This window comes from Trematomus bernacchii, unplaced genomic scaffold, assembly GCF_902827165.1.
Source record: "Trematomus bernacchii unplaced genomic scaffold, fTreBer1.1, whole genome shotgun sequence".
In the NCBI taxonomy this organism is placed as follows: Eukaryota; Metazoa; Chordata; class Actinopteri; order Perciformes; family Nototheniidae; genus Trematomus; species Trematomus bernacchii.
In genome coordinates this window covers 13,363,343-13,375,388 of record NW_022987689.1, presented here as the reverse complement: position 1 = coordinate 13,375,388, position 12,046 = coordinate 13,363,343, and the positions used below count along the sequence as shown (strand labels likewise).

General features: G+C 40.5%; 1 protein-coding gene across 1 annotated transcript in view; it reads right to left on the bottom strand.

Moving 5' to 3' along the window:
* Positions 1-12,046, bottom strand: part of carmil3 (capping protein regulator and myosin 1 linker 3) — a 103,513-nt gene that overhangs the window by 4,787 nt on the left and 86,680 nt on the right. The window contains exons 33-37 of the mRNA XM_034137102.1: positions 7,206-7,325; positions 6,276-6,441; positions 3,774-4,122; positions 1,553-1,659; positions 1,233-1,455 (exon numbers count right to left, since the gene is read on the bottom strand). Coding sequence (XP_033992993.1) covers positions 1,233-1,455; positions 1,553-1,659; positions 3,774-4,122; positions 6,276-6,441; positions 7,206-7,325 — 965 coding nt within the window. The remainder of the gene's footprint in view (positions 1-1,232; positions 1,456-1,552; positions 1,660-3,773; positions 4,123-6,275; positions 6,442-7,205; positions 7,326-12,046) is intronic.

The window sequence follows — 12,046 nt, the reverse complement described above, 5'->3', positions numbered from 1 at the left end:
TCATCAAGATGTCCTTAGTAGTAGGTTAGTTCATCAAGATGTCCTTAGTAGTAGGTTAGTTCATCAAGATGTCCTTAGTAGTAGGTTAGTTCATCAAGATGTCCTTAGTAGTAGGTTAGTTCATCAAGATGTCCTTAGTAGTAGGTTAGTTCATCAAGATGTCCTTAGTAGTAGGTTAGTTCATCAAGGATGTCCTTAGTAGTAGGTTAGTTCATCAAGATGTCCTTAGTAGTAGGTTAGTTCATCAAGATGTCCTTAGTAGTAGGTTAGTTCATCAAGATGTCCTTAGTAGTAGGTTAGTTCATCAAGATGTCCTTAGTAGTAGGGTTAGTTCATCAAGATGTCCTTAGTAGTAGGTTAGTTCATCAAGATGTCCTTAGTAGTAGGTTAGTTCATCAAGATGTCCTTAGTAGTAGGTTAGTTCATCAAGATGTCCTTAGTAGTAGGTTAGTTCATCAAGATGTCCTTAGTAGTAGGTTAGTTCATCAAGGTGTCCTTAGTAGTAGGTTAGTTCATCAAGGTGTCCTTAGTAGTAGGTTAGTTCATCAAGATGTCCTTAGTAGTAGGTTAGTTCATCAAGATGTCCTTAGTAGTAGGTTAGTTCATCAAGATGTCCTTAGTAGTAGGTTAGTTCATCAAGATGTCCTTAGTAGTAGGTTAGTTCATCAAGATGTCCTTAGTAGTAGGTTAGTTCATCAAGGTGTCCTTAGTAGTAGGTTAGTTCATCAAGGTGTCCTTAGTAGTAGGTTAGTTCATCAAGATGTCCTTAGTAGTAGGTTAGTTCATCAAGATGTCCTTAGTAGTAGGTTAGTTCATCAAGATTGTCCTTAGTAGTAGGTTAGTTCATCAAGATGTCCTTAGTAGTAGGTTTAGTTCATCAAGATGTCCTTAGTAGTAGGTTAGTTCATCAAGATGTCCTTAGTAGTAGGTTAGTTCATCAAGATGTCCTTAGTAGTAGGTTAGTTCATCAAGGTTGTCCTTAGTAGTAGGTTAGTTCATCAAGGTGTCCTTAGTAGTAGGTTAGTTCATCAAGGATGTCCTTAGTAGTAGGTTAGTTCATCAAGATGTCCTTAGTAGTAGGTTAGTTCATCAAGATGTCCTTAGTAGTAGGTTAGTTCATCAAGATGTCCTTAGTAGTAGGTTAGTTCATCAAGGTGCATTATAACTCATCCTGTATATTCTTATATTGTTTTATCTTAGTGATCTACACAATCTGCGACTTCTCTACCTACCTAGTATCATTGTGTCAGCACCTTGACTGGCAGGATCCACTGCTTCTCTCCCCGGATTGGCAGGCGCTGGGGGGCTGGTCCCATCTTCTTCACTGATTGGCTGAGCTGGAGGGAGGCTCCTCTGCTCATTGGTCAGCTCTTCACCTGGGCTGATGGGCGAGCTTTTGGGAGAACGCACAGCCTTTTCTGGAGAGCTCGTATCTCTTAGGATGTCGAGGCTCAGCTGGAGGAGGAATAGAGCATTTGTGTTATTTCACACAATGAAAAGGCTTCCGATTATTTTACTTATTTACTTCCTGTTTCACATGCAGAACACGTACCTTGGTGGGCAGGAGAGGACGCTGGCCTTCTGGTCCTCTTCCTCTCTGCTTCTCTTCATGTTTTCGGTCACTCTGGTCCTCTTCTACTTGCAGCCTTCCTGCCTCTTCTGAGGAAAGAGAAAAACGCTTAATATAACATATTTGACTTTATACGCAGTCTGTTCAACACGGGATGAGAAATGTACAGTATCTACGATAAAGGCATTCTCACTCAAATAAATCTTGAAATGTAAATGATGAAATGCATATTATGCTGGCCACTTGATGGTATGTGTGCATATACTATATGCATGTTAATAAGCTGATAGGCCATCATTGATCTTCATTAAATTAGCAGTAGCAGAACCTATTATTCATATTTATTGCTCTGCACAAATTGCAGAAACTATAAAAATGTACTTTTCATTACCATTTCTCAATTTGTAATGACATTCTGCAGATACTTCCATTGATTTTATGGCATGCCCAGCTCTGGCCTGGAGCTATGTACGGACGTCTTAATTCCCCTTGAGCCAGAGTGCAGTCTGCAGCGATGTTTGTAACTGAGGATGTTTGGCTCATTATGGAGTCTAGACTTGAAATCAGCATCAACAATGTGCCGCTCTTTTTAAAGGGAAAGCGTACTTTTGAGACTGAACAAATCATCAAAACTTTAACAGGGTATATGCAGGAATCCTGAAGTCAAATGTAATACCTTTTAAGACCTTTTTTAAGACCCTTTCCATACATTTTAAGACCTCATCGCCACTTGGAGTTTTAACCGGTTACATTGGCGACACACTTTACCTCACATTTACTATATACAGTGTGGATTGTCCTTCCTCCTTATCTTCCAACCATTTGGACGCAAACTTGCATTTCCCCATAACGATGTTGTTTAACAACCGGCGTAAACGGACCTTCGCACGCTATCAAGCAGTGAGCGTGCGATGTCCTGTTCAGATGACGTCAAATCCAACGGGATGCCATAAATAAACTACACAGAATCACACTACACACCTACGCAATGATTATATTCAGACAGACTGTAGAATACAACCTCTTTGGACAATTTATATACTTATTGAAAACAAGCTACAAAATGTAATACCTTGGAAAATGCCGTTTAATACTTTTTAATAGCCTTAATTTTCGCTAAATTGATTTATCAACTTTTAATACTTTTTAAGAACCTGTGGACACCCTGTTTAATGATATTTATCTAACTTTTGCTTTTACAGTTTGTTAGCTTTCAAACTTTTCAAACGGCGTCTTTTGGGCTTTTTCCCCCCATCCGTACATTTCTTTACACTATGTTACAAAAACTGTAGATTTTAGAATTCTACATTAATGTGACATTATTTATAGTTATCATAATTAATGAAGGTCCCACAATAGAACCAAAAAAGGTGACACATTTTGAAAAGAGATTTTGATTCAAAAGTATCATTACAATTATATTTGACAGTAAATATACGATAGAATTACAATCTGACAATAATATGTTTATGCTCTACATTTCAATTGTTGTTGTTTAAAGTTAAATAAAATGGTGTTTGAAATAACGATGCCATTAGTATTTAACTCATTGATACAGAATCTGTCATATAAGATTATTACAATTTCTTTTAAAATTATTATTATTAGTGATGGTGAAAAAAAAACAATTTTCCTCAGTAATTGAAATAAAGTAAACTAAGTATGTAGTTTGAAAATGTTAATATTATGTAATACCACTTAATAATGTCAATCGTTTATTTAGTAGTAGCAGGTTAGTCTATTATAATGTTTTATAAATGTTTCTGTATATTTAAATGTTTTGTATTTGTTATACTCTATAGATGGATAGGATAGATTATTTTTTTGCAAATGTGTATTTATTTACAGTTTATTTATTGAATGTATTTTTTAGATGCTGCTGTATCATATTACAATTCCCAATTTGGAATTAATACGGTATATCTTATCTAATGTAAACATCTCATCCAACAAATATGCTGTTTTGTGCCGTAGGGATATTTTATAAACAGAATATACAGACATCTGGCCCTTCAGTCGAGGAAGGTGAAAACACTTTTCTAGTCAGTATAGTAATGCCAGTTTTCCACTAAGTTTAGTTACAAATATAAAGTCAGATAGGCTGTTTGTATGAGGGTTGAAATACACAATAACTAATGTCCAACCAGAGCCAAAGCAAGGTCAAATTCATTTTAAAAATAACTTGCTGTATGAGGTGCAGTACCTAGGCTCTCCTGCAGGTGTCTCTGCCTCATGACAGCCACAGAGGGCTTGCAGCTCTGTGGGGGGGGCTCGGGCCTGGCCTGGCTCCCCTCTCTGTCCTCCTCCACGTCGCTCCGAGGGTCTGTGAGGGGGACGATCCTCTCCTGCCGGACCCCCTCCGCCTGCCTCTCCGGCTGCTCCCTGGAGGACGCCACGTGGCCGTTGGTGTGGGCGTCGGGGGGCACGTCGGAGACGATGGTGGACCTGTCAGTATCCTGCTCCGTGTCTTTGATGTCGCAGGAGCTGCTGCCATCAGAGTCCTCGATCTCCGCCCCGATGCAGCTGTACACCATGCTGACCAGGTCTGTGGACTGGACAAAGAGACAACCATGGATACAAAGTCTGCAGAGCAACAAAAAAAAGGTCATTCCACTATACAAGGGGTGTCCAAACTACGGCCCGGGGGCCAAATGTGGCCCGCCATTTTGAATCGGCCCTCAGCAAATTCAAAAAGTATAATGGAATATAAATTCAGTCAATTAAAGTTGGAAACATTTTCTAACAAATCTAAGTTGATAAGGAAAAAGCCATGTTTCCCCTTATTATGAGCAATCTGAGGATTCTGATTTAAGGGAGGAGCTGAGAACTTTTTGCAACAAAATAAATGAAACCCTATGGAGAGCTGTGATTTAGGCTGTTTCTTTCTTAAGGTATTTTCAAGTATCAAACATAAATTATCTACATTTGATTGATTTGGCTGACTTATCACTGCAAACATCGCTGCTACAACCCGCTGCTGCAGATACACTCTTTACAACATCAGGAGGATACGTCCCCTCCTGACCCAGAAAGCTACGCAGCTTCTGGTCCAGGCTCTCGTCATCTCACGCCTAGACTACTGCAACTCCCTCCTGGCTGGTCTACCTGCATGTGCCATCCAACCTCTGCAGCTCATCCAGAATGCAGCGGCTCGTCTGGTCTTCAACCTTCCTAAATGTTCCCACACCACACCGCTCCTCCGCTCCCTTCACTGGCTTCCAGTAACTGCTAGAATCCACTTCAAGACACTGGTACTTGCGTACCATGCTGTGAATGGATCTGGCCCTTCCTACATCCAGGACATGGTTAAACCATACACCCCAGCAGGTGCACTACGCTCTGCATCAGCCAAACGGCTCGCTGCATGCACCAGCACTGCGAGGGGGACCCAAGTTCCCATCAGCAAAAACAGGAGGTGCGCTAGTGAGCACGCTCATGAACTGTTCGCCGGAGCCTCGCAGCAGGGTTACTGTGCGGAGCGCATAAAGCAGACCCTTCACGCGATATCGAGGGGTAGAGCGAGGGATCGCAGATGCCGTCGTGCTCGCAGACGGATTAAAAAAATTAAACCTAAATGGCTCGCAAATTATACTTTGGCAGCCATTAATAAACCTGGGCGGCCCGCCCAAGTAAAGTCTATGTGTGGGAAACCCTGCTATCTTACCAGTTCTTATGCAACTCGCAAATATCTCTCTCTCTCTCTCTCTCTCTTCTCTCTTTTCTATCTCTCTCTTTTCTCTCTCTCTCTCTCTCTTCTCTCTTATCTCTCTTTTCTCTCTCTCTCTCTCAATGTTTGTGCGCACATGCGCCTTTTTTCAAATGATCCGGTGCTCCTTTTTTGGCGGGGGGTGCGCATGCGCACCAGTTATGTGCAGCCCTGCACATATTCCTATACACTTCTGCAAGCTTCACACTCCAACACAGAGAAAGAGTAGAATAATCAGGTGGTGGGGAGAGCATTCATCTCTGCACTGTGTCGAGTCATGTGGAGCTATCGGAGTCGGAAGACATTTGTATTTGTATTGATGAGTTAGGATGAAAGCAGACCAAAGACATGGTTTTGAAACTATTCTGCCCGATTGGTGGCTTAACAGAATAATAATGCTTTGGCTTTTTGGATATGAAATACACATTTAGGAGTGTCACCATGCTTTCAGAGGTCCTGGAATTGTGCCAGGTATTGAAGCCAATTCACGTATTGGCCATCACTGGGATAACAACTACCATATACTGTAAGTCATGTGATGCCCTGGGGCCTCAAAAAACATACTTCCATTGACTAACTTTAGTAAAGGGACATTTGTAAATAACCGTATCATCTTTTTATTTTTTTTGGTAAATCAACTACCCAGAACAAACACTTAAAAAACTTTTATTTAAATTCCTGAAGTTTAAGTTCTTAGTAGTTGTGAGATGTGCTAATAACTGAATCGAGAGTTATTTAGCCTCTCTTTTGCTGAGACAGGCCACAAAATGCAAGGGGGACACAAAGCGAAAGTGCAAATGCTCAATGGATGCGGAAGATTTCCAAAGTTCCGAGGTCAGGCCATTTTGGCTTCAACCGCAACATTTCATAGCATCCAAAGCTGTTTCCCGTTCTCGTTACACATCCATGCCTGGAACTGGATCAGTTTTCACTGGTTAACGGCATAAGAGTTTGGATTTCTAGTGATCACAACACACAAACTGTGACTGAATGCTGTACCTGTCTTTGGATGAGGCAGGGGGGGCTGGAGGCTCTCAGCCCGTGCACAGGGACCCCCTGCATGGGCCGAGGTGAAGACATGGTCCCGTTTGCTCCTGGGACCGCGCTGTCTGGCCTCCCAGCATCCTTAGGGTGCTGAATCATCGAGTAGACGTTCTCTGAGGGGCTGTGGGGAAAAACACAATTTTTACGAGTAAATAGTCATTCTGACATTTTTAGGGTACAGATTTGACCTACGAGACACATCATTATGTAAATAAGTGTTGGGTTCTCTAACTTTCTGAATTAATATATGATGATATTGTAGTTAATGAACATATCTATGGCCCAGCGGCTGTCGCACTTCCCACACACTGAAAAAAGACAGAAGAAAACGGGTTCAGAGGTCATCCAATTGATTGCAACTACTTTGGCAATAGCTACCCTTAAGATGAGTCATCTGTTCTTTTATCCTCTTTCAGACTGCTGTAGGCTGCTGGATAACTTCAAAATGTAACTTCTATGATTATTCAACATTTGAAGCGATTGTGTCACCGGATTTCCCCCTCCCCAGAATTCCTTAAAGAGCCTTTGTCAGCTGAAACACACATGAAACTCTTTTTCTCCTCTATTGTCTGAAACTTAACTCCTTTCAAAAGGGGAAGTTTACAAAGAGTGCCTACTACGTGCAGTTCTCGCCCTTCTACTTTTTGAACTATGGGGGTGTTACGTAAGGCTAGCTTATATGTATGCAATGCCATTAATTCAAAGGGGGGAAAAACAGTTGGTGACAGCGAAATATTTTCTTCCATTAAAATATTTATGAAGGCAACGTTAATGCCCGGCGCTAGATTCATTTAACAGCCGTCTGGTTCTCTGGGTCCCTGCACTCAATTTAACTTTCACCCCCCCCCCCCCCCCCCCTTCCACTCGGCCGGGCCGCGTACTCACTCCGGGTCCTGATTGGAGATGGTGGAGTTGCGGTTCTTGCGGAAGCCGGAGAAAATTGACAACATGCTGCGTCTTTTCTTTCTCCTCAGCGACTGGCCCTGATGGAGGGACGACAGCTGACTGAAGAGGGAAGAAGAGGAGGGATACGAGAGAGGTTGCTGGTAAAGGAATGGACGGATACAATAAAGTTTAAGCTTTAATGCCAAAGCCATTAAGCGTTATTGACTGTACTACTGCAGAGTAAAAAAAACTGTTGTAAGTTAAAGCCCTGTATTCATATTGTACTAGTACAAGTTCATAAGTGTTAGCTTTAAAACGTAGAAGAAGCAAAAAATCTTACATTTTAAATTATTGGATTCAAATTATTGATGCATTAATGTGTTTATCACTTCACTGTTGCATTACATTAAATACTGCAATAATCAGACCAGTAAAAAGTACATTTGACTCACTCACATTGAATGTAGTGAAGTATAAAGTAGGATTTAGTGAAAACACCAATTGTTTTTGTTGTAGGACTTGAGATAATGTAATTAGCTACATTCCACTGTCAGTTCATCATCAATGGCTTGTGTATCATGCTGTCAACAGCTGACTAGATTATATCTAATGCTAATCAACCATTTGGTAACATATTAAGGTACACAAATTAACCATCAACTAGTTGTTAATTAACATGCATATTAGCAGTATATTGGCTCTTTATTAGTCATTATAAAACACGTATTAATGCCTTATTCTACATGACCGTATTCTACAAGTAATAAGCCATTAGTTGAGAGTTTTTCCTCAATAACCCTCTAATTAGTGCTTATTTGTTGCAAGTAAGGAAGTTGATGTACATGAGTTTTGGTCTTAATATGCTCTGCTCAATATGGGCCTAATAAGGCAGTAGTACCACAAGAATAGTAATTCTCCCATAATAACACTTAACAAATATGATCTATTCTTATGTAACAAGACATGAAACTATAAGTGTTAATTGTGTCTAAATAATTCAAAATTAGGTATTTATATCTAAGAACATGTAGAACAATGTCCCAGCCAGGCTGCGGGTGTGTGTGTGTGCCCAGGCTGAGTTCCGCGGTGTCTCGCTGTCTCGCAGACGGCCACTGGGCTCACAGGGAGGGGGCGGCAGGAGCTCCAAAAATTCGTTTAGGACAGAGAGTAAATACACATACTATACAGAGATGCTGTATGAGAAACCAATGTGGGTTTGGAATCATGCACAATGCACTTTTGTACGTCTTTTATACATGAATATGTGTCCCCGGTGTTCCAGGGAACTCACCAAGTGTCAGAAAACACAACCCTCTCTTTTCCTCCATACCCAAATCTCTAAAAACGGGGCTGCAACGGATCTGATACAGACTGATCCAGATTTGAATTCTTTCTACGTCACAAAAGTGGTGCTCCGCCTATATGGCCAACTCTCCACCTATCAGGGGAATGTGGGGTTGGGCCACGGCCGGCCATTGCCGCTCGAAAACGCTGGAGACGCTGTAGTACATATGCCAGGCCTGTAAGTGGTGCTGTAGTCTGCCACAAAAGCAGCGAAGAAGACTTCCCGCGCATAGTTACCATGGTTACCCTTCTGTTTATTCTCCGCTCTGGCTCTTTTTCTCCCTCCCCGAGGCAAGCGTTTGCTCCTGCTGCTGTAATTCAATGCAATCCCTCCCCGTCGAGGCAAGCACTGTAATCCTCTCCGGTTAGTCCACCAGCAGATGACAAACACCCACCTCTCAGCCTCTTCCAAGGAACGAGGGGACCGTGCGGCAGAGTTTCAGTTAGGTTTTTTTTCGCCGGTCAACATGTCCGTTAAAGTTTAAATCTTCCGGACAAAATTAGAAAAGTGCCGGTCAAAGGTCTTCTTTGTTATTTATTGAGCTTTAAAACAAATGAATAATGACTCTATATAATAATATAAGAATAAAACACGGAGGACGGAGATCTCTTTTTCTCCCCCTCTTCTGACAGCCCAGCAGCTGATCTCAAAGCACGCTCCCCTCTCCTGCAGGGGGGCGTGGTCAGCTGCAGCTCACAGAATCAGTCCCCTGCAAAAACAGGGCTGGAAAGAGCAAATAGAGCGAAATGAGGCATGGCTAAAATGCAGGATCTGTTTGGTATTTTGAAAAAAAAACTATATTTATATACTTTATATAGGTATGGCCCTACAATATATTGTTCAAATATAGCATGATAGGTCCACTTTAAGTATACCTCAACAATGGAATTATGATCAGTAGAAATGGCCATGACATGGGACCTTTAAAGTATTTTAATAGGCTGATATTTATAGGATAAATATTGATTTATTAAGGAAACCAAGCAGGTCTATGTCCAATCCGTCTTTCAGCACCCCCATATGGCGTGCATGGTATGAACTGGTGTTTCATAACCTCATTTCCCGCCACTGTAGCACTGTTAGATTGTTAGTCTAATCAGGCTCCTTTTCTATTCAAGGACACCACTTCCCTTTGACAATTTTTTTTTCTCCAATTCTCTACAGATGGTTTAATATATTTAACAGCAGGCATATTTTGTGATGCCTCAATGAATCTTGATAAAGCACTGCTGTGAGCATTGAGCACATTTGAGCTGTTAACATTCCACTAGGTTCACAGTTATTATGAAGCAACGCTGAGGGGAGCGATGGGCGAATAAAAAAAAATGATTTAATGGAAAGTGCCACTTACGACCAATACTAGCTTAAAATAGTTGATTTAATGCAGGGGTGACAACATTTTCTTGATTGTGGGCCATCTAAATACAAAATAAAGTAAATGCTTACATTTAAACCAGTTACACTACAAACAAACTGTCATCCTGGAACAGAAAACCCTGTCAACTGAAGATTGTATTAACTAAACAATACTTTACATTACACTAATTACTTGACTTTCCCACACATAACAAACATATATTTGTATCTACCGGTACTCAGAATTAGTTTTTTTAAATTTTTTTTAAATGAAGCCAACAATCAGTGTTTAAAATAGAATATGCAGTGTATTTGAAACCCACTCAATGAATATTCTGTTGTTTTTTTAATTCAACAGGCTAAAGAAAAACAAATGGTTGTGTTTCTCTAACATATAATTGTTTTCCCATGGATCTGTAAACACAGAGAGCCAGTTCTGTCTGTAATAAAGAGAAAGCACATTGTGCGTGACCGCTGTGCACTTCCAAAGAAAATGAGTAAGGAAACAGAAGGCTGCGCTGTGAAAGTAAACAGCATAATTTAATCCATATATTCGAGTATGTTCCGATTACAGAACAAATGGAGCTAAAAATGAGGCCTCTGTTTAGTGCAAATGGAGTCTCTCCATTAAATCTGCAGCAGAGTGCTACAGCAGCATGCTGCTCATTCATCATTGATACTATTACATGACATGAGTACAAAAGCAATATATAAATATATATGCACAGAGGAGGACATCAATAGTCCTGTTTAATGCATGTAGTATGAAGTGTATATAACATACAGGAGGAATACTTCTTATGTAGGTATGTGGTTATACATTGCAATTGTTGTTGCAGTACAGTAGGTTGAAGTTATTTTTGAGTACAGAGCAAATGTGACCTATAGTAAGAATTCAAATGTGATTCACATCTGTATACACATTATGTCAGTATAACTCATATTGAAATGTTCAATTACATGTATTTAACCTGTTAACTTAACTTCTAAAAGGGTTATATGAATCATTTCTTTTATCAAAGCAAGGTTACATCTGTGAGTTGGATGTAGAAGTGTCAGAATCAATATAGATGTTTTTTATTTTAAAGAAAATTCAGATTTTTCATAGTAAAAAACTGTAAATTATAGTGTCCGTCCAAATATTCTTTTTTACTTATAGTGAAAACTACCCTTGGATGATGGGTTAGTAGACTAACAGCTTTAGGAATCCAAAGTACAACATATAATAAGTACCCTGTATCAAGATTGATGCAAAACAAGTGACATTTGACCTTTTTAGGTTTAGCCAAAACCACCCCACCTCTGAGGTGATTTGGGTGAAAATGTTTTTTTTTCCATATCTCTGGCCCCCCTTGCTCGATTTGGATGGTTGACACCTCTTTCTGACCGTTAGAGCCAATATAATCGAAGGGGGAGGCCCCCACACACACACGTTGTGAAGAGAAGAGGTGGAGGCTTCGCGCATGTAATTTTGCAGCATTTTTCGCTCTGACATTTGGAAACGAAAAAAGCAGTTTTATTGCTTATGGATTATCAGAAATAATTTCAAAGAGGACACAGACACATTGGATTAACCTATGGATTAACTGCAGCATCGTTTTTTTTAATCGTTTTAATGCCATTGAAGACCAGTTTTGACCAAGGTAAGCCATGTTAGCGTTTCTAGCTACCTAGCTCCACATGTTATGATGTACGCTTTCGTTTATCGCGTCGCAAATGTTTATCACTGAGTGTTGAGGTGGGCACCCCCAGATTCTGTGTCTCCAGGAGATGCAAAATGAGGGGTTGGCTGTGCATCTAGGATAAGTAATAAGGGAATTAGAGTGAGTTTAGGTGCAGAGATAGGTTACATTTTTTCGCTCGTGGCTCATTCAGAGGCTGAGTATTAGCATTGTCGTTTTTTTTTGAATTTTCTTTTTAAAAAGATCAGTTAGCTGAGTTTCTTCCCCGTTACATGGATATAAAACATTCATAGTTTATTAAATATTAAGATTCCTTAGACGTTGTTTCCTGCAAATGACGCGTTTATCCGCCCGGTACCGGGGGGGCGGTGCGTAACAGGTTAAAGAGGACATGCTAATTGTCAAGTTCATATTTGTATGTTTTGCCTCTACTGTGACATGTAGAGATGTCCCGCCCC